Source organism: Leucopleurus acutus, assembly GCF_964270905.1.
Source record: "Leucopleurus acutus genome assembly, chromosome: 15".
NCBI classification, from domain to species: Eukaryota; Metazoa; Chordata; class Mammalia; order Artiodactyla; family Delphinidae; genus Leucopleurus; species Leucopleurus acutus.
The window spans coordinates 47284003-47306901 of NC_139157.1; the positions used below are offsets into that span (position 1 = coordinate 47284003).

At 38.0% G+C, this 22899-nt stretch overlaps 2 protein-coding genes across 3 annotated transcripts in view; one reads left to right on the top strand and one right to left on the bottom strand.

Annotated features, from left to right (window-relative positions):
* Window positions 1-11838, top strand: part of LAMA4 (laminin subunit alpha 4) — a 150524-nt gene extending 138686 nt beyond the window's left edge. For both annotated transcript variants that reach the window (XM_082855560.1, XM_082855561.1), the window contains exons 32-38: window positions 1127-1316; window positions 2059-2214; window positions 3600-3759; window positions 5709-5839; window positions 6883-6976; window positions 7447-7566; window positions 11395-11838. In XM_082855560.1, coding sequence (XP_082711686.1) covers window positions 1127-1316; window positions 2059-2214; window positions 3600-3759; window positions 5709-5839; window positions 6883-6976; window positions 7447-7566; window positions 11395-11540 — 997 coding nt within the window. In that variant the 3' untranslated portion in view covers window positions 11541-11838. The remainder of the gene's footprint in view (window positions 1-1126; window positions 1317-2058; window positions 2215-3599; window positions 3760-5708; window positions 5840-6882; window positions 6977-7446; window positions 7567-11394) is intronic.
* Window positions 11839-20151: 8313 nt separating this feature from the next.
* FAM229B (family with sequence similarity 229 member B) lies at window positions 20152-21602 on the bottom strand (the record flags this gene model as incomplete). The annotated part of the gene is made up of 2 exons (XM_082855255.1): window positions 20152-20303; window positions 21478-21602. The coding sequence occupies 2 exons, from the start codon at window positions 21600-21602 to the stop codon at window positions 20177-20179; spliced, it is 252 nt and encodes an 83-aa protein (XP_082711381.1). The 3' UTR covers window positions 20152-20176.
* Between the last annotated feature and the right edge of the window lie 1297 nt (window positions 21603-22899).

The window sequence follows — 22899 nt, forward strand, 5'->3', positions numbered from 1 at the left end:
ACATTCTCTGTGACTTTCTTCCCAAAAGTAAGGTGCATAAAACAGCATTCTCCTAGGAGTTTGCTGTACTTTATCAAAAAGAAAAGACAATCAAAGAAAGGAAGATGGGGTAAATTTTAAATGACTCATCATTTAACCTTGCTATCACCTTCCCTCCCCCATACAAATTGGTTTCAGATTGTAAATGGGAATGCATCTGAACTGCTAGAAGGTTAATAAGGAAAGACACTGAAAATACAAATACGCTTGTATCTCTGTTGGCCCTCAAGCTATCTCTAAAGTTCATCACTCTTCCTGGTATTTCACAAGTCTCCAGATTATTTAGTATTATTGAAGATTTCTTTGTAAACTGTTAGCACCCAAATATTCTTATATAGGTCTTATATAGCTCTTTCAAACATTCATACAAGCAGTGCATTCAATAAGAAACTCCTAATGCCTTCTAATTTCCTGTTTTCCTAATGGGCAGAATCAGTATTTTGTATTCTTCAGGAAAAATTTAGAGTTAATCAGACTGGAAATTAGCCTCATAAATGTATCTTACCTATGGCCTAGAGCTAAATTTCTAGAAATTTTTATTTAATTTCTACACATTCTGGTAGCTGTTTTTAGCATGTGATATCCATTGATTTATTTTTACAGGGAAAAAATTGAATCTGTATTTTAGACAGTACACAAATCATATTGTTTCTATGCAAAATTATATATGCATATTAATTACTACTATTTTGTCCACATGAAGCTTCTTTAACATAAAGATTTTTACTAAACTAATTGCAACCATACTTTAAAAGGAAGACATGAGATTATCCTTTACTGAAACAACACTTTCTTAAATGTGGGATGTATCCCTGCTGTGTGAGGAAATGGAGAAGGATTTACATTTTTGAACTAGCGGTACTTACCCGATACTCACTAATAATACTAAGAATGTTAGTATTCTAATTTAATCTTTAATCTAATAGTATTCTATTCTAATCTTCTAATAATACTAATAATTAGAAGAATGTTGCTTGGGATTAGATCGAATGGCTTTATTCTTCCTTACACTCTGTTGCCTTGGAAAGTTAGAGATCACCCTCAGTCTCCTTTGACAGGTGGTAAGCTTTTTCTTCTTATTTACCAGATCCCAGTTTTCCATTCGTCTGAAAACACGTTCCTCCCATGGGATGATTTTCTATGTCTCGGATCAAGAAGAGAATGACTTCATGGCTCTCTTCTTAGCCCACGGCCGCTTGGTTTTCATGTTTAATGTTGGCCACAAGAAACTGAAGATTAGAAGCCAAGAGAAATACAATGATGGTTTGTGGCATGATGTAAGTTGAAGGCAGAGAATATTATTATCAGACAATGTCCACCACTGTCAAATGGACTGACACTAATACCCACCAGGGGTTTTTCTAGAAACATCCATTTAAAAATTCTGTTGCTATATGTTCAATTTCAAAGCCTTCATTAACTCATTATAAAAATCTTGAAGCATATTATTTTAAAAGAAATACAGTCTGAGTATAATATTTTTGACAGATCAATTTTCTTTAGTGCAGTTATTTTAAACAAAAGATCAATGGCCAACATAAACCGAAGTTTGGTTTTTAAGGATATTTCACTCGACTGGGTTTTTTTTCCACTGCCTATAATGTTCTAAATTTTCAATGATTGCTGAGTGTCTCGTAGACTAAGCTATGGGAGGTACAAAGTGAAGAGTAAATCTGTTAGGACGACAGGATACAACAGGTAGAATAACCTAAATATCAAAGCAATTCAGTGTGTATATACTGGAAAGAGTAAGCAATGTCAGCTGCATTACAATTAATTATAATTAAATTTACAAGAGAGAGCACATGGGCTGGCCAGCTGGGCAGAGCCTCAGAGAACTCTGCTAAACATAAGCTGTATTCGGAAATTAAGCCTGTAATTTTAAATCAAGCGTTAAAGGAAGAGACTCCTAACCTTCAGAGAAAGGACCACTTTTTTAAAGAACTTCTGTGGCATTGCAGTAGCAAAGTTGGGAGGAGAGGCAACACAGCCTTCTCTATTGTCCTTCTCTCCATCCAGGTGATATTTATTCGGGAAAAGAGCAGCGGCCGACTGATAATTGATGGTCTTCGAGTCTTAGAAGAAAGTCTTCCCCCTACTGGAGCTACCTGGAAAATCAAGGGTCCTATTTATCTGGGAGGTGTGGCTCCTGGAAAGGCTGTGAAAAATGTCCAGGTAAGCCAGGCATGACCAGGTAGAGCCATCGACCTTTAGAGCTGGAAGATCATTTACTCTGGCCCTCATTTTACGATTAGGAAACTGGCAAAAGTAAAACTGTAGTTTGACTGGAGATGGGGTACATAAGTGGGTATTGTTCTGAGGTTGTCTGTCCACCCTGTGACATTACAAAGCCCAGAGTGATCTTTTGATTCTAGGGTAGAGGTGAGATGAAAAATGTTTCAGAGGTACAAACTATCATGAAAAGTTATGTCTCAAGGAGATGCTTATTTGTTCAGCAAGTAACCATACTTTTAATCTTAAAAAAATACCCAAGAAAGAATTCCCTGGCGGTCCAGTGGTTAGGACTCAGTGCTTTCACTGCCATAGCCTGGGTTCAATCCCTGGTTGGGGAGCTAAGATCCTGCAAGCCATGTGGCACAGCCAAAAAAAAAAAACCAAAAAAAGAAAGCAAGTCATTCCATTATATCAATATATTATTGGATGAAAAAAACCTTTCAGGCCCTTATGTAAACTATGATCTCATTTTCGTTTCTACACACACACACATACACACAATTTGTAAATGTGCAAGGAAATGTGGTTACCCCTGGGGAGACGTGAGTATATAGTAGAAAACAACAACAACATTATTTTTGTAATTTAAAAGTTTAAAATATTGGACCTTTAAAAATTATCTAGCAATAAAGGAATGCATCAAAGGACTAAGTTTTTTAACATAAATATAGATTTGACTTTAACACAAAGAATTAATATACTTCTAAGATCTGCTAATATATGTGGATAAAGCAAAAAAGGGGGAAAATGTTCATGTTTAATTAGATTTTAGGTAAGTACCCCCAATTCCATGATAACTTCTTTAAAAGAAAGATTTCCAAAGCAGTGTGAAATCAGTTATCTCAAGTGGCCCATGTTCCATGTTCTGTAGTATGATAAATGCTCAACCACAACAATGAAGACAGTGAAGCAAGCTTTCTGCTGTTTATTTAGCCATGGTAGATTTAACAGTTAAGAACTTTGCTAGCCCTCATCAGCATTAGGTGATCTAGGGCACAGCTGTTCTTCTTGAAGAGAAACAAACGAGGATATTTCTAATGTTCAATTTGAAAACCACAGCTACAATTTACCTTGTCTTGAAAAACGTAAAAATTTTCGTTACCTTAATTATGGTAGGCTGTCATTATCAAATACAAAATTCCAGCTTCAAAGAGCTAGTTATAAAGCAACTACCTGGAAAACTACTGATCATTCAGATAGCTAAGATAAATAAGGCAAGAAATTACTTGGTTTCTCTCTGGACTCAAATCCCTTCATTTTGTTTCCCTTGGGTACATCTGTGAGTGTTGAGAAAATGGATTTTAAGAAATGTCTTCTTCTCTCAGATAAACTCAGTCTACAGCTTCAGTGGCTGCCTCAGCAATCTCCAGCTCAATGGGGCCTCCATCACCTCTGCTTCTCAGACATTTAGCGTGACTCCTTGTTTTGAAGGCCCAATGGAAACAGGAACATACTTTTCAACAGAAGGAGGATACGTGGTTCTAGGTAACAATGACTTATGTTAAAACGTGAATCATGAAATACTTCATTCCTAGAGGTGGCTAACACGGATATTGGGCCCAAAGATAAAAACCAGAAAATCTAACTCAGCCCTAGAAAATGGCCTCTTTCCATAAGGACCACCTTTCTCCTCTCCTACCCTCCAAACTAGACACATGGACCGTGCCCATCTCTGTTTGCTTTCCCCAGCCAGTGCTTCTCCACAGCTGCCAGACCTCTGGAGGTAGACCATCTTGGCCCCTTTAGAATTTCCTATGCTGCACCATGGTCTAACCTGTGTTGGCTCTTGGCCACCTCAGTCTCTAGGTCTTTCTCTGCTCCCTCTAAGCATCACCCATTGTTCCTACTAAGGAAAGGTCCACTTCTTCCCCTTGCCAGCAACTCTAGCAGACAACACTATCCCAAAAACATTTTATTTCTGGATTTTTATTCTCCTCAACTCTTACTCTCTCACTCATTCAACAAAGTTTTTATTGTGTGCCTCTGGTATGACAGTCCCTATGCCAGGTGATGGAACATAATAGTTCTAAAAATAAATAAATACAATCCTGGGACTTCCCTGGCGGTCCATCAGTTAAGACTTTGCCTTCCAATGCAGGAGGTGTGGGTTCGATCCCTGATCGGGGAGCTAAGATCCCACATGTCTCGCGGCCAAAAAACCAAAACATAAAACAGAAGCAATATTGTAACAAATTCAATAAAGGCTTAAAAAAAAAAGCATCAATAATTCCAAAAAATAAATAAATAAAATCCTAAACAGACTGCACACAATCACCATCCATTCCACCAACATTCTATAGAGCAACCATTAGGTGTGAGGAAGGTACAAGGACAGATGCTGGGAAAGAAGATAGGAGAAGGGTATAAAACCACATGTTCCCTGCCCTCAGCATCCTCTGAATAAAGACATTACAGTGCAGCCAAGTATTCCTTCTTAAACCGCCCACATATCCAATAGAATAACCAGAGGTAATATATCCTCTCTTTGTCTAGCTCATGGTTTTACTTTCCTTTCTCATCCTTTATCCCTACTAAAACACCTACAGGCACATTTCTCAACCCTTCATTGAATTTCGGTGATAAGAACTCAAAGACTTGGACAGCCTGAAAAGCATAGCAACCTGCACAATTTATGTTCTCAATAAACATTAATTAATAGCAGGAAAAATTAAAAAGTTATCTATGAGGAGACACGTCAAGTGAACATTATTAAGATGCCCAGGTTTGCAATGAGTCTCTTGGAGTGAACACAGCTAGTCTTAAGAATTCATTTTCTTGCATCACTGCAATAACAGCTCCTAACTGCTTTTGCTGCTCTCACTTTGTTTTTCCTCCCAAATGCTCTGCAGCACTGGCACCAGTTACTTTTTTAAGAATTATTTTAAATACAGATCTGATCAAGTCAGCTCCCTTGCTCAATGACTGCAAAGTCAAGTCTGCCTTCCATACTGGAGCACTAGAGCCCTTCCCAGTGTGGCTCCCACCAGCCTTCCCCATTCACCTTGCCTCCGTCTACCCTTACAGGGGACAGTCCAGCCACACTGGCGTTCACAGTGCTCTCCAAATGTTCCAGCCTCTGTACTTGTGTTCAGACGACTCACTCTTCCCAGTTTGCTCTTTCCTCCTTCTCACTTTTGAGATACTAAATGGTCCTGCTAGTTGGAATCAATTTCTCCTCACCTGTGCTCACATAGCCATGCTGTGTTTTCAGCAAGCTGTTTCCTCCCCAGGCCCCAGAGCAGGAGTGGTGTGCTAGTTATCTCAGACCCCCACGGAGCTTTCCACAGTGTGTTGGACGTAGAAAACAACACTTTCTGCTTACCTATTGAAAAATGCATCAAACTTTCAAAAACAAGTACAAAAATCTGCAATCAAACCATGGTTACAAAATTTAGGTTGCTGTTCTTGAGAACTAATAGTATTTCTCTCCATAGATGAGTCTTTCAATATTGGATTGAAGTTTGAGATTGCATTTGAAGTCCGTCCCAGAAGCAGTTCTGGAACCCTTGTTCACGGCCACAGTGTCAATGGGGAGTACCTAAATGTTCACATGAAAAATGGGCAGGTAATGTGTTAAAAATTGTCTTAACAGTCTGTCTCCTCTGATCTTGGATTCTGGATCTGAAGCAGATTTATTTCACAGAATTATTTCATCAATCTTTCCTAACTGGGGGAAAGAACAAACAACAGGGAAGGTATAACATAAAATTAAAACGCAGGCAATATTTGGATTCAGATTCATACGTTGGGAATTGATTTGATTAGAGCAAAGAGCCACGGAATTGTGGCAAAAATCAATAATTAAAAGGTTTTAACAAAAGAATCGGAAGAGAAATTTTTTACAACAAATGGAAGCAGCAAACATGTTCAACTATCAAAACCAACAAGTACTAAAACATCGCTCTATAATCTAGATGCATATATTTTCAACTACTAAAAACAAAAAATTCTGTTATTAACACCACTTTCATCCTTAAATAATATTACTAAAGAACATGCATGAGAGTACTCAAATAAATATGAAGCATATTTTCAATGATGTCCCTAACTTAATATAACTGATTTTTGTTTGCGTTCCCGTATATTCTATTAAACCATATAATAATAAAACAAATCCTTATATGGTGCTTTACTGTGTGTCAGATACCATTCCAGTTGCTTTATATGGATTAACTCATTTAATCCCCCCAACAGCTCCATGAAGTAAGTATTATAGTTATCACCCTTATTTTGCAAATGAGAAAACATGGCACAGAGTGACGTAAGTGGGAGCGCTGGGGTGGGAACCCAGGCAGTCCATGCTGTTCATCAGTACCTTAGCCTGCCTTGTATAACACATTTCATCTTTAAAATTAAAGGAATTTATTGTGTTATCTTACTGTTCCTCTGCCCCCTCTTCTCTCCTGTGTCATTATTTTGTTCTCTCTCTGAGGAACAGTTTAAACTTTCTGTAGCCTACTGAAGAGTGACCCCTTGTGTTCAAATTGCAAAGCTAATCATGTCTGGATGTTAAAAGTTCTCCTTCCCTGTGGTAAATGTAAGAAATATCATTTTATCACAATGAGGAGAAATGAAATTAAATTCCACAATGTGCCTTGTCTTTTGCAGGTCATAGTGAAAGTCAATAATGGTATCAGAGACTTTTCCACCTTAGTGACACCCAAGCAGAGTCTCTGTGATGGCAGATGGCACAGAATTACAGGTGAGAAAAGCTGAGTGTCCTGGGTTTCCTTAATAAAGTGAGCCTACACACCCACCTGTGGCATGATGGCTTGGCAGAACTTAGACTATAACTTATATGACAGAATAGGTAATAGATGACAGTCTAAAAGCAGCCAAGAGAAGAGAATCAAATGTTACTGTACTAAAATGTGTATATTGAATCCACATGTGATTTGAAAATATTAATGCTGCCAGAATAGTCTTTGGGAGTTGTTTAAATAATGCATACCTTATGGAGCAAAAATGTAGCAGAAAGAGTATCCTAACTATTATCCCTTTCAAAGGAAAATGTTAGTTATTTTTTGCTTAGACATTGATGTTTTCAGTGATTAGAGGAAAGTGTATGGTTTATTCAGGAATAAATAAAAGCCATTACTGTAATTATTACCTTTCATGTGAAAATTAATCACTTCAGTGTCGCTTATGACCACTCTTTTCTCTGTATTTCAGTTATTAGAGATTCAAATGTGGTTCAGTTGGATGTAGACTCCGAAGTGAACCATGTGGTTGGACCCCTGAATCCAAAACCAGTTGATCAAAGGGAGCCTGTGTTTGTTGGAGGTGTTCCAGGTAAGAGTTATTTTAAAATGACAAGTTTCCAAATCCAAAAAGACACTAAGTTCTCATAACTGTTATTATACTATTAAGAATTGAGCTGTGTATTTTCATAATTCACCTAATAACTCAAAGGATTTTATATACAATATCCTTTCATAGGAAAAGGTGTACTGACAATTATGAAACGTTATCCAAGGATCAAAACAAAGTAACACATAAGAACTACACCACGGCATTCTAACCAGTAGATAACTTCTCTCCCTCTGCTGTATCTGCTTAATTTTTTTCTCTTCACTTTACATACCCTCCTCACATACACACAGTGAAACACACTATCTTATCTCTGACACAAAGAAAACTCATACACTATTGCTGCTCTAGGATCTGAGGAAGAACCTTGGAGAACTAAAAGTTTGTGGATAGTTGCTCCTCTTCCACACTAAGAGAGAATACACAGTTCTTCCCAACCAGGACTAGTTTGAAATGTGAAAACAGCTGCAGACCAGAAGTTCTGTTGTTCCTATGTAGTCACATTCCCTGAGAGGTTCCCAGCTGCAGTTCTGTAAACATCATCAGTGACATCACTGCTGTCATCTGCCAAGAATGGTGTATAATCCAGGATGGTGATAGGACACTTATGGACCCTCCACAATTACTTTAAACCTCTGAAGCAGGGACCATGGCCTTATGTTGAAAGTGATTGTTTCACACACTTCATTAACTTGGAAAAATTGAATGATAAAGGTAGCAAGAGGGAAAAATCAAGCTTTTACATCTGAATTTGGTGGGGATTTTAAGGAAAAACTTAACATGGTTTTACCTTGCATCCTAACTAGACTATTTTAGACTGACCCATGTAAAGGCAAATAATGCTTTAAGAGAGTGAGAAAGATTAAGCATCCAGTCTTGCGTACTCACAAAATAGTAGCAACAAAGCACTCTTCTGCTTTGTAATATGAATTTTTCAAATACCAGTATAGACAATAACAGTAACTCACTGATGAAATATTTGAGACCCTCAAAAAGCAACGCTTCTTCTCCTTTACTCCCGCTGTCCACTCCCATCTCCATTTCTCAGTCCTCCCCTCCTGCTCCAGGCTTTGGTTCTGAAAGAAATACTGGCAGAAACCACATTGCACTTCATACAGGTACAGTATGGAAGATGTGTCTTATCAGTTCCTCCATTTCTGCACATTGCTTTCTTCCGGGAAATCACAACGTAGTCTAAAATATTTCACACGTTCCCAGGGGCCTACAGGATCAAAGTCAGCCTGGCATGCAAGGTCCTGATCATCTGCCCACGCCCCCGCCCCCGCCTTGCCCCTGCCTCTGGGGCCTCCCCCTACCTGCTGGGACTTGCAGTCCTCTGGATGTTCAGTGATGGTCTCTTTGCTCCAGGCCTTTGCACAAGTGCACAAGGCATCAGTTTCTGGAAGATGTTCTTTCTTGCCTCCCCTAGTACCTTTTCAAGGAACTTCTCCCCCTCTTCCCCCAACTTTACTCCTATTGACCTTGAGGATCCAGCTCAGACTTTTTACACACATGCCTCCCTCCCACTAGAGTGTGCTATGCATACCACCTTTGTGGCACTTATTGCAGAATATTGTTGAAGCTAAATTGTACACTTCTTGCTGCCAGAGAACACGACTTCAACACACAACAAATATGTATTGAGTGTCTGTTAAGCACTGTGCTAGGCTCCAGGAGATGAACAAAACAAGCGTGGGCTCATGGAAGTTATGGTATTTGTTCTTTACTTTGCACCCAGAGTGCTTACTATATCAAATATTTGTCTCTCGTTCAAACAAATATTTGTCTCTCTGATTTGTGTTTGTTTTCAGAGTCTCATCCCAGCATTACACACTGCCATCATCTCTCACTGTAAGACTTGGCTAAGCTCTACAGACTGGGTGGGAAAGATATACCTGAAGCCAAATTCTGCCTGCCTGAGACATGCAATGAATAGCAAATTTTAGCTAATGAGCCAACACACAGGAGCTAGCAAGGCATACCCACCAGCCCACTGCACCACTGCAGCCCTTAATTCCATCTACGAATCATGCCAGCAAGCCTAGAACAGAAGCAATTATAATTTAAGCCGAACATCATTAATCACATAATTTTGAGCTGCTTAAGATTAATTCCACTAAAATCACATCAGAAACTGGGGCATGAAAAAGAATAACTAAAGGAAATTAGGCATAAACAAAACCCCTATATGCACTGAAATCTCTTAGAATCCCAACCAGCTCTCTTATACAAGGCAGAACGCTGGTAACACATTGTTTCTATCAATAAAAAGTTAATGCATTGAAATTCAATGAACTTTATACCAGAAAATTCAGCTTCATTGTATGATCATTTAAAAATCAAAATTAGAAGTTAATTTTTTGAGTTAAGGACGATTCATTCCTGTACTGAAGATCCTGCATTATTCTGTATATAGTCAAGCTTTCAACCTGTGGAATGTTTGCTCTTAAAATCATGTGTTGATTTTATCAATCAATTACTTAGGGTTCTGGGGCACTTTATTGTCACTACTGCAATAAATTGTGTAGTGAATTATGCAGACCATAATTTCTACATGAACTATTTCCTCTAGAATTTGTCCCCCATGAACCACAGGGTGGTAAGCTTGGGCAGAATCAAAATCCATGTTCTAAAACTAGTGTCCAAAATGAACAGAAGAAATAGATGTTTCTACCCCTTACATTCTTTCCTGTTCATCTTTATTCTGATGATGAAGTACACTGAACAGGCTTGAAGAATATATATAGTCATACTAATCTAGAGACAAAGGGAATTGATCTCTTAGGCCCCTTCCAAATCTAAGACTTGATAATTATCATTCTAAATATGAAATGGTATTTCCATGATTTATTTTCAATACAAAGCTTCTGCATATTCTTAATCTACATTGCTTGGAAAACTTATTACAGCTGCTTGATGGTATTTAATTTGCTGTCCTTTTTTATCTTCCCTCCTGAGTTACTGATTTCTAAGTGTTTTCCATCTTTTATCTGCTACTGCTCACATAGCTGTTTTGTACATAATAATAAGCTTTCACTAAATGGATTTTAATTTCATGATATTTCTAAGCTCTCTAAATTGCTTTAAATTATATTGCTTCTATCATCTCAACACATTTAATTGTGTCTGTACAATTAATAAGCATCAAGGCTGCTTCTAGATCTCTAATTAAGATAATGGGAGGAAAGTCCCCTGGCATACCCCAGGGCACCTGTACCCACACAAAGACTAGGCTAGTTATCATTATCCTATTTATAGTTCTTCAGCCCTGAGCTCAGAAAAATTAAAATTTAGTTTACTTCAAGTCATTATTTTCTCATTATATTTTATGAGCTTGGCAAAAATGTGGAGGATTAAGGATGAAGGGTAATGATACAAATTAAACAAACTTTAACCAATTCCAAGAAGAGTTTGGAAGCTAAATTTTCTTTCCTCTGTCTCAGTAAAGCACACAAAATAAGTGAGGCCCAGGTGAAATGAACTCTAAAAAGCATATGTAGATCCCGAAAATTCACTGCTGAGGCTTTACTTGTAAGTGGTAAATTTCAATGGTAAATACACAGCTGAATTATACTCTGAAATTTGATCATGGAAAACATGGCAAAACTTTAAAATTACTACATGTTCATATTACTTCAAAAGCAGATAATATTTCTGAGAAAATGCGTAAATTATTACTATATTCCGTCTTTGACATGTAAATCATCTTGATAATGTGAGCGGTTATGATGTATATTTTTGCCACAAAGTAATATTTGGGCTTGGAATGCCTCAACTGCAGTCTTTGTGTTCATTTCTTTCTTTTTCCAGAGTCTCTGCTGACACCACGCTTGGCCCCTGGCAGACCCTTCACAGGCTGCATCCGTCACTTTGTGATTGACGGGCGCCCAGTGAGCTTCAGTAAAGCAGCCCTGGTCAGCGGTGCCGTGAGCATCAACTCCTGTCCAGCAGCCTGACACAGCAGAGCTACTCAAGTACAAAGTTCTTTAGAGCACTGAAAGAAACACAAAGCCAGCCAGGAGGAGTGGCAGTTCCTCCTCTTGGTAGAAGCTTTCATCTAGTTGAGCAGGACTTAAATGAATCATCAGGGACTGGATGTTTATTATTTCTTATTTGGATTCTTACACCTTGGATCCAAAATGTCTGCCATGGATAACAATCAAAGGAGCGTTAAACTTACCTGTATTGTATTACTTCCTGCTGGCGAAATTACTGTTCCTGTGTCTAATAAAATAGAAGGGATTCTAAATAAACACTGGCACACATTTTTAAATCGTGGCTAGATTCTCAGATTCATCTTTCATTTAGGTAAGATAACATTCAGCCTATACCAAAATATCTTTGGTATACTTTCTTTATTTGAAAAGATTTACTAATGTACATAAAATCTAAAATTAGATTATAGATTTGCTTTTAGCACTTTTGTTTGGTCTATCAGTATAGCAAGAATATTTTAGTTTTGCTTTTTTTTTTTTTTTTTGTGGTACGTGGGCCTCTCACTGTTGTGGCCTCTCCCGTTGCGGAGCACAGGCTCCGGACGTGCAGGCTCAGCAGCTATGGCTCACGGGCCTAGCCGCTCCGCGGCACGTGGGATCTTCCCGGACCAGGGCACGAACCCGTGTCCCCTGCATCAGCAGGCGGACTCTCAACCAATGCGCCACCAGGGAAGCCCCATATTTTAGTTTTATCAAGGTTTAATAAAGTAAATTTCTAACAAATTATCAGAAAATGGTAATATGTTTCCAGGAGAGAAAGAAAAGAAAGCCTCAATCGAATAAATGCTTACTTTTTTTCCTTTCTTCCTTAAAAGAAAACTAAAATTGTGCATGAGGGGAGGTTCTTGTAGGATATTGTTACTGTGTGTTCTGTAGGAATCATGAAGGACATTATAGCAAAGAGAATAAGACAAAGTCATACAATTCCACTTAAAAGTATAGAAGTCCTTTTATTAAAAGTTTTTTCCCCCACATACCTGCAACACAACTAGTCTTATTTGTAAAATTTTATAATTATTTTTTAGGTATATATATATTAATAAAGTCTAGAAAAGGAAAAATAGGCTTGACTAGCTGGTAGAATATTAAAATACACAGACTGAAATAAAAGAATTATACATGAAAAGATAGTCAACAATGAAGACAAAATGAGAAAATAGACCCTCATATCAACAGGATTGAAGGTACGTAAGAGGAGTGACTTTTGGGGTATGGGGAGGGAGTATAAAGTATTTTGAGGAATTACTAAGGGAATAAAATAATCTCTTACATATATATGTAATTATTTACATTCCCCTACTACCCTCATGTCTCAGGTACATTAATAATAATGATGAAGATCAACAAAAATAGCTAATATCCATAGAGGACTTACTAAGTGACAGCCTCCACAGTAAGCTAAATTAAAGCAGATTTCACTTGATCATCACACTAATCCTGTGAGGTAGCATTTGCAGATGAGAAGCCTGAGATTTAGAACGATTAAATACCTTGCCTGCTGTCATTCAGCTAGACTGAGGAGCCAGAATTGGAAATAGGACTGCTGCCTGCCCCCAGGGGCAGTATGACTGTCCCCTTGCTTCCTGCCCCCAGGGGACTGTCTGCCTTCAGGCCAACTCTCAACTGGTCTCTAAAGCTGGAGTCACAGACTCAACCACCTATACAGCCAGAGAGGTATCATGGTGTGAACCTGGTGGTGTCTGACTGAGAAAATCGAAAGGGCCAAAATTTCCAAAAGAAGCTGGAAATGTGAAATTTGAGGGGCTTGAAATGGCCTGATTTTTCAGTTAGTAAGTAATTAAAATTAAAACAACAGCAATCACAAGAGCAAAATACTGGGCTGACCAATCAAAACCTTCTGAGAGCTATGGCCTCTGGGCCTATGTGGCTTCTGAGCTAAAGACTCTGAATCCAATAGCCTAGGGCCTTAACCAGTACAGATTGGACCGATGCTTAAGACACACTAAGCCTTCACAGTCCTCCCTACAACAGACCCAAGATGGAGGCAGCAGCTCTGGAACAGCCTGCCATTTTCTTTTCCAAGAGATTTTCCCGATACATCCTAGAGGGCCATTCTATGCCCTTCATTCTCAGCAGTGGCCCAGACCCTGGCCAGACCTCCAGTAACTACAGCAAGTGTGTATGCAGACTCACATATATGCAGACTAAAGTCACAAAAATTCTTCTACCTTCTCTGCAATTTACAGGGCCACTTCTTTGCAGTTATTATTTCACATTCTTATGCTCAGCAAGTAAGAATCTACTGACCCATATCTGCTGACCCTCTTAACCACACAATGTCCTTCTGAAACCTTGAATTTACCATTTATAAGAGCTTGATTCAGTTCTTCGATGGGACCCCATCTTCTCTCAACTGTCTAGGGAGAAAGAAGTATGATTTCCTTTCTTTTAGTTAATCACAGTATATTGGAACTTCATACATAGAAATATAGATTAGAGGGGCTTCCCTGGTGGCACAGTGGTTGAGAGTCCGCCTGCCAATGCAGGGGACACGGGTTCGTGCCCCGGTCTGGGAAGATACCACATGCCGCGGAGTGGCTGGGCCCGTGAGCCATGGCCGCTAGGCCTGCGTGCCCGGAGCCTGTGCTCCGCAACGGGAGAGGCCACAACAGTGAGAGGCCCGTGTACCGCAAAAAAAATATATATATAGATATAGATATAGATATAGATATAGATATAGATATAGATATAGATTGGATGTTCAGAGTAATTTTGACTAGTCATTCATGGCCCCTGCCAGTTTAGAGCACCTTGGAAATTAAGAGGCCTCCCATAGCCCCAGTTTGAAGAAGCAGCCCTATTTGGGCCTGTATCCCACTTCCTCCTCTCATGGCCACAGCTGATTGGGTGAGGGCATCATCCTATTTCTTTCCAGTGAAGCAACATCCCACTATCTGGTGGTATGAAAAGATGAGTTCCAACAACTGAAAATTTTCTCTTGAAATTGTGAATTGGGAAACACAGAAAGAATCAAGCCCATAGCAATAATAGCTGAAGCCAAAATGATCTTACCTAGAAGAATGGTTTTAAGTGTTTACCATACACATTTATAGACACATACTTCCCATTCTGTAAACATAGAATAATATATATCCACCTACCCTCGGTCCAGTAAGAACCACCTCAGTTCTCAGTGCACAGTTTGTATAAGGGGGCATCTCAGAAGACACTGGGCTATTTCTGTTCTCTGGGCTCCCACTTCCTTGTACATAGCATGGTAGTAGAGGGTGTTAAGTAGGGTCTTTGCTTACCTTAATTGGTGACTACAGCCTATAACTAGGACCATAAAGCAGTAAATACACATTTTAGGTTCACCAAACTTTGAGGTGTGAAGCCAATCCCTTCTCTTTAGGACTGGCTCAAAGAAGTCATTTCAGTATAACTAGCAATGTAAAACCACAATGCCCGCAACACACTACATACATGTCACACACACACACACACACACACACACACACACACACACACAGTCTGTATAAAGGCAACAGAAGAGGCACTGTCCAGAATGTAAGTTCCACGAATTTTTGTCTGTCATCCAATGATGTGTTGTAAGAGCCTAGAACAATGCCTGGCATGTAGGTATATGCTCAATAAATATTCTTTGAGTAAATTTCAGGAAAGCCAAGTTTCCATAAAAGTTACTCCCTCATCTCACCTCCCAAGGCAATCACTTACAAAGTGCCTGGCAATCTTCAGAAAGGAAAAAGTGATACTGACTTCTCCACTTGGGTTCCCCTGAGCCCCAGGAATCTCTGATTTGCCTGAAGATATGGAGAGAAGACTAGGGGAAAAAATGGCATAGCTGATCAGAGAGACAAGAAGCATTCCCTCAAGTCTTTGGTAACCTTTCAAGTCCTGAAAAGTAGAGGAAAAGATCAGCTACCATGGATAAGGCCACTCAATTTGTAAACTTCACAACACCAGAGGACACCATTCGCAGAGGATACTGCTAGGGGGCAGGATGGGGTGAGCAGAGCATAGATGAGTTTTAGGGGTGAAAGCCTGCTAATCTGCCAAATCATGTGACAGAGAGGCTCACACTGAAGAGGAATGTAACATGACACTACCAACCAGAAGAACAGCAACTGAATCCCTCAAGTAAGGAAGTGTAGTGATGGTAGCTGCTTAGCACTGAGTCCCTCACTAGCCCAGCCAGACCACAGTGAGTTGACAGTGAGCTAAATCAGCAATCTCAGAGAACACGTTTTCAAATGATCATGTCTAAAGATGGATGATTCGTGAGCTGATGTCAACCTAAAGGAAGGTTATGAAAGCATGATGCCACAGGCTTGCCCTCAGACTGTTTATAATATTCCCTTCGCAGAAAGCTCCTGCCTAGGAATGTAAGGAATATGGGAAGGCATTTATTCAAGGTAGAAGCCTTAGAAGACTAAAGAATTCATCCCAGTGAAAAACTCTATTTATCCTCTTAATGTTTAAAATTTGCAGTGAAGTCCCACTCTCATTTCTGATATCAGTAATCTGTGTCCTTTTTTCTTGTTAATTCTGCCTAGAGGTTATCAATTTTATTGGTCTTATCAAAGAACCAGATTTCGGCTTCATTGATTATTCTCTATTATTTGTCTTTTATTTCATTAATTTTCTCATCTTATTTCTTTCTTTCTGCTTATTTTGGGTTTAGTTTGCTCATCTTTTCTTCTTTCTTAAGGTGAAAGCTTAGATTAATTGACTTGAGACATTTCTTTTTTCTTTTTTTTTCCCTTTTGGCCACACCGTGCTGCACGTGGGGATCTCAGTTCCCCAACCAGGGCTTGAACCTGTGCCCCCTACAGTGGAAGCTTGGAGTCCTAACTACTGGACCACCAGAGAATTCCCCTACATTTCTTCTTTTCTGATGAAAGAATTTAAGGCTTTAATTCTAAGCACTACTTTAGTTGTACCCCATGTGTTTGATATGTTGTTTTCATTTTCATTCATTTCAAAATACTTTCTAATTTCTCCTGTAATTTCTTCTTTTATTCATGAGTTGTTTGAAAGTGCTTCATTTAGTATTCCAATAGTTGGAGAGTCTCCAGACATTTTTCTGTTGAATTTGAATTTAATTCTGTTGTGGAACGTACTTTGCACACACTGCATACTTTGTTTTGTTGCCTATAACATGGTCTATTCTTGGTAAATTTTCCATGTGTGCTTGAAAAGAATGTATAGTATTCTGCTGTACTGTTGTTCTACTACCAGTTGTTAAAAATGTTAAGCTATAAATGTGGAGTTATTTGTTCTTTCCATCAGTTTTTGATTCATGTACTTTGAAGCTCTGCATAACATTTAAGATAGTATGACCCTTTTATCATCATGAAATGTCCCTCTTTATTTCTGGTAGTATTCCTTGCTCTAAAATCTTCTTGTCTATTATTAATATAGCTACTCCAACTTCCTTTTGATTAATGTTTACATGGGATATCCATTTTATCCTTTTATACTTTTAATTTAAAGTAGGTTCATGTAGTGCTAGTTAGCTCAATCAGTACAGCATGAGACTCTTAACATAGGTTCATGTAGACACCATCCTCTTTTCTAGCCAATCTCATAATCTATCTTTTAATTGAAGTGTTTACACCTTTTATAATTAATGCAAATGTCAATATGGTTTGGTTTACATCTATTATCTTTGTTCTTTTTTTCCTCTTTTCCTGCCTTCTTTAGGATTGAGTGATATTTATTCCATTTAATCTCCCTGACTGGTGTATTAGCTCTCTGTTACTGTTTGCTTTTAGAGATAAATCTAAAGTTTACAATTACATATTTACCTCATCACAATCAATCTTCAAATACTATTATGCCATTTCATAAATCATTGAAGACACTTACACAAGTAAACTTCCATTTTCCTCCTCCTGTCTTTTTTGCTATTGTTACCATACATTATACTTTTATATAAATTATTGTTATTATTTTTGCTTTAAATAGTCATTTGCCTGTTAAATAAATGTTTAAAAATGAGAAAAAAGTCTTTTATATTTACCCACATATTTTCTATTTCTGGTGCTCTTTATTTCCTTATACAAATTTCCATCTAGTATCATTTTTTTCTGCCTGAAAAAACTTCCTTTAACATGTCTTATAGTACTGATCTACTGATCTGCTTCTAGTACTGATGAAAAGTCCTTACTTCACCATTTTTGAGAGATACTTTAAAGATATGACTTCATTGCCTTCTTGCCTGCATGCTTTCTGATTAAAAGTGCTCTCATTCTTTTTGTTGTTGTTGTTCCTTTGAATGAATGTGTCCTTTTGTTCTATTGGGTTTTAAGATGTTCTCTTTATCCCTGGTTTTTAGACAATTTAATTATATGGCTTTTTGTTTGTTTTGTTTTATTCATGTCTATTTTCTTTGGGGTCAGTTAAGCTACTTGGACCTGTGAATTTATAGTTTTCATCAAATCTGGAAAAACTGTGGCCATTATTTCTTCAAGTATTTTTCTATTGTCCTCCCTCCTCCTTCTGAGAAGCTACTTACATATATGTTAGACTGCTTGCTATTAAAACACAAAATTTATGCTCTTTTTTCCAGTCTTTTTTTCTTCATATTTCATTCTGGATAATTTGTATAGCTATGTCTTCAAGTTCATTAATCTCTTCTTCTCCAGTGTGTAATCTGTTCTTGATCCCATTCAGTGTATATTTTTATTTCAGAGATTGTATTTTTCATCACTAGAAGTTCAGTTGGGTCCGTTTTATACCTTCCATTTCTCTCTTCATTGTGATTATGCTTTCATCTACTACTTGAACACTTATGGTAGCTTGTCTGCTAATGCTATCATCCAGCACTCTGAATCTGTTTCTATTGACTAATGATTCTCTTGACTATGGACTGCATTTTCCTTCTTTTTTGCATGCCTGGTAATTTTTTATTGGACACCATCATTGTGAATTTTACATTTTTGGTGCTGGATTTTACTGTAGTTCTTTAAATTTTGAGGGTTTTTTTCCCTCCTTGGATGCAATTTAGTTACTTGGAATCAGTTTGACCCTTTCCACTCTTGCTCTTAAGCTTTGTTAGGGCAGGTCCAGAGCAGCCTTCAGTCTAAAGCTATCCTCCACTCCAAACCCACCCCCACTGAGGCAATATCTCACTGAGGACTCTACTCCATATATTAAAAGCTCTTTCCACTATGGTTGAATCACAAATTATTCCCAGCCTTGTATGAGCTCTGAGGAATTTTTCATTACTCCTTTCTCCTTTCCCATGATTCTTTCCCCAGCCTTGGGCAATTTCCTTAATGGATTTTTTTCTGTTCCTTTGAGGAGTATTAAATTTTTATTTGGCAAATAATTGAGTTACTCATGGATCATCTTGATTCTCTCAAGTCTTATTTTTAAACTTTGTTAAAGTTAGTATACATTAACCTTTAATCTAGTGCTACTTTAGATCTCCTACTAAGACATGACCTTTCTGAGGACTCTACTCAATGCCCCACAGGTTCAATAAGGTCTTTCTACTCTGGCTGGTAGGAATTCAAACATCTCCTAGCACTGTGTGAGCTCTCAGAATTTCTCCATTTATAAATCCCTGATGAAAAGCTTTTCTTTTCACCTCATGTAGCACACATGCGTCTATATGCATGTAATTATAAGCTAATAAACCTTTCACTTAAAAAGGTTTATCAGGAGCAGAAAAGTAGACAAGAAACTGGAGAAACTATATCTGACACTAAAGTCAGTCTTTTGGAGAAAAAAAATTTCATGGGATGAAGAGTGGCAACCATCAAGAGGTAAAGAAAGCAAGCTGACTTTCTTGGAACTATTACAAGAAGAAAAAGAAAAGAGAAAGAGCTGGCCTACACCTCAAAACTGAACCTTAAGTCTAATCGAATAAAATTAAAAAATAAAATCTGAGGTTTCTCAATACTAACTGTAGACAATTTCAAGATGACTGGTTGGGACTTGAGGTAATGGTGTGATGATGAGACATCATTTTTCCTGGAAAAATAGGGGTTAGAATCACAGCCTTGACCTCATTATAATAAATTTAACCAATAACCTGAGCTCCCATATGATAGCAGTGTATATGCTTTGCAGATTAACCATGGACTAAGAATTTCCTTCAGTCTTGGGTATTATTTCAAAATGCATAACCCACAGGGCTCCATTTCTCACCCAATATAATCATTCCTGGGCAGAACATTATCAAAAGACAGAAAGACGGAAACTGGCTTAGGCTATTCAAGTGAAAGGATTCAGCTAAGTAGCAACCCAAAAATAAGCAAAGGAAACCAGCCCAAAACACATTAAGCATTTAGAATGGGCCCTTCCTGACTGATAATCAAGGTGGCTTAAGCTTCATCGTGAATTGTTGATATTAATGATCCACTGTGAGCAAGATGATCTCTAAGGCACTTTCTAATTGTGAAATATTATTCTGTCTTATCTATCAAACATAACTGATGGCTTATCACTACACATGTTTTACAGACTACATTCCGGTCTTTCCCTACAAAAAGTAAACATTTCAACTACCGTCACCATCCAAAGGTGCCACCACTTTTATTTGCTTACCAGATCATAAGATGATACTGGTCCATTACCCTTGACCTAGTCAAACCTCTACAAAAGGCTTAATGATGGTATTTAGGATGCATTTCCTTGCTGCTTTGTGCAGGTGGCTTTCTCATTGTTGCAAAGACAGTGATGGGAACATTAGTTATTGTCAGGCAATGATTTCCAGGGCATCTTCGGAGTTGCCTAAATAAAAGAGAAAATGACATGTACTTAGATATAAAAAAGGAAATTTTTTTCAGAGAACCAAAGTTTGAGTGTATATTCATTCAACTGTTTTAAGTCTTTTTGAAATCTCTGAATGTCACAAAATAAATATAACACAGTGGCACTAATGAGGCAGACATTTTAGACTTACATTGCAAAGAAATTGTTGTTAAATGTTGTGCCATACATTTAATCAAAAGAAACTTATAAATACAAAGACAACCCTCCAGATGTTCTTTTGAAAGGTATGCAGTGATTGCTAAATGGCAAAGAAAAGTGGGGCAGGGGGGAGTGAATAGTTATAAACATAAGTGATAATACTATGGCAATTCATACATATATGCACCTTAAAATCACTCCAGTTGAGTGATTTTAAAACTAGAATATTTGTGGAAAAATATAAAACTGAACATATTATTCCACATACTATTCAAATGTTGATAGGATCTCAGGTTTAAAAGAGCCCTTAAATAACATCTAGTCTAAAAATACACCTAGTGCTTGAATTTCCTTTCCAACATCCCCATCAAATAATAACCCAAACTTAAACATTTCTAAAGACTATTGATCAGTATTTCCCGAAGTAGCCTATTTTATCCTTGAATAACTCTGATGTTTAAAACACCTACCTTATTAAGCTTAAATCTGTGTTCTGAAAATTCCAAGCCATGAGAAATCAAACAATGTACTATGGTAAACAGAAGGAAAGTAGAATAAATCCTATTATAGTTTTCTTCAATTTTGCAAAAATAGAATCTTCACCTCTCTATCACTCTCCTTCTGCCAAAGGTCAAGTCAAAGCCAAAGTGACACTGACTCTGAGGTCTGAGTCTTTTTCATATTTTGTAGCCTTAGGCCTAGCACAGTACCCTGCACATAACAGCACTAAAGGCTTTGCTTATTTGATTGAATGTTATATAATCTTGAAACTATTAACAAAAAACTAGCTAAATATTTACCCCCCAAAATTGGTCTATCATTCAGACTTACAATATACAGACTCTATGCTAAGAAAACCTAGGCTCTGGTAATACTAATTTAATAACAGCAATGCTCCTAGGCTTCTTTCTTACTAATTGAATGTCAGCCAAAGCTTGCATTGATGATAGCCATTACACATCTCCTCAGCTGTTAGGACAAGAAGACTTTTTACCTGGTTAGTAACATCTCTTTCCCGTTACAGGAAGCACTGGAGCTCAGCCCAGGCTCCAGCCCAACTGAAGGATCTCCCCCTTCCACTGGAAACCTCCTTGGCTGGGTCCCAAACCGAAAAGGCATAATTCACTGAAAACCTAGATTAGAAAGTTAAAATAATGGAGAGGAGGGGTGAGTTGTTTTTAAATAGTTCTTTGAAATTCTTAATATTAATTTTGCTATAGGCATATGGGAACATTCTGAAAATGACATACTTAAATATCTATAAAAGTACATAAATACTCTATTGTATAACTCTCCTTTACATACAATTTTAAGTCTTGAGCAAATATAAAATAGCCACTAGATGATAAAGTAAACTGTGCCCCATGGTTAACATAACTGAAGTCCATTTATGTTATGTGAAAAAAAATTGTTTTCCTTTGAATGGTTATGGCAATTGACAAGCTTGAGCTCCCACTGCCTCTCTGCCTATCTAAATCCTTGTCTTCCTTTGAAGTACAGGAGTTTCACATCTGCCTGATACCTACAGCTATTCCTTCTCTTCCTGGTGATTATTTGTTACCCCCTGCCTCTCTACATTTACAGTGCATTAGTTAAGAAAGTGCCTTGGAAGAGCTGGACTGACCTGGATTCAAATCCTGGCTCTGGCTCTTCCCAACTATGTGATCTTAGGCAAGGTACTTAACCAAGTATGCTTCTCAAAGATAAATTGAGCTTGGGGCTTCCCTGGTGGCGCAGTGGTTGAGAGTCTGCCTGCCGATGCAGGGGACACGGGTTCGTGCCCCGGTCCGCGAGGATCTCACATGCTGCGGAGCGGCTGGGACCGTGAGCCATGGCTGCTGAGCCTGCGCAACGGGAGAGGCCACAGCAGTGAGAGGCCCGCGTACCACAAAAAAAGAAAAAAAAAGATAACCTGAGCTTAATAATATTATCTACCTCCAGGGTAATAGTGGGGATTAAATAAAGTAATACATGTGAAATGCAGTGCCTAACATGTAGTACAGGCTCAACAAATGTTAACTGCTATTACTCAGCAGATACTACTGAGCATGATTAAATATATACATACACATATACAATGTAATGTATATATGAGATACATACGATATATATGATACACATACACACACACAACTACACAAAATAAGCTCCTCACTGCCTACTGTTGCCTCTGCTTGGAATTCTTCCCCACCTCACTGCTCCCACACTTTAGTTGTTAGGGCCAACTCATTCGTTAAGTCTGAATTTAAATTTCACTTTCTCGGAGAAGATTTTTATAAACCCTCCATTATATGTTTTCTTAGCACTCTACTTCTGCTTTATAGCAGTTATCATCACTCTAATTCAGGATTTCTCAACTCTGACACTATTGACATTTAGGGTCATATAATTTTTTGTTTAGGAGGGAGGAGACTGT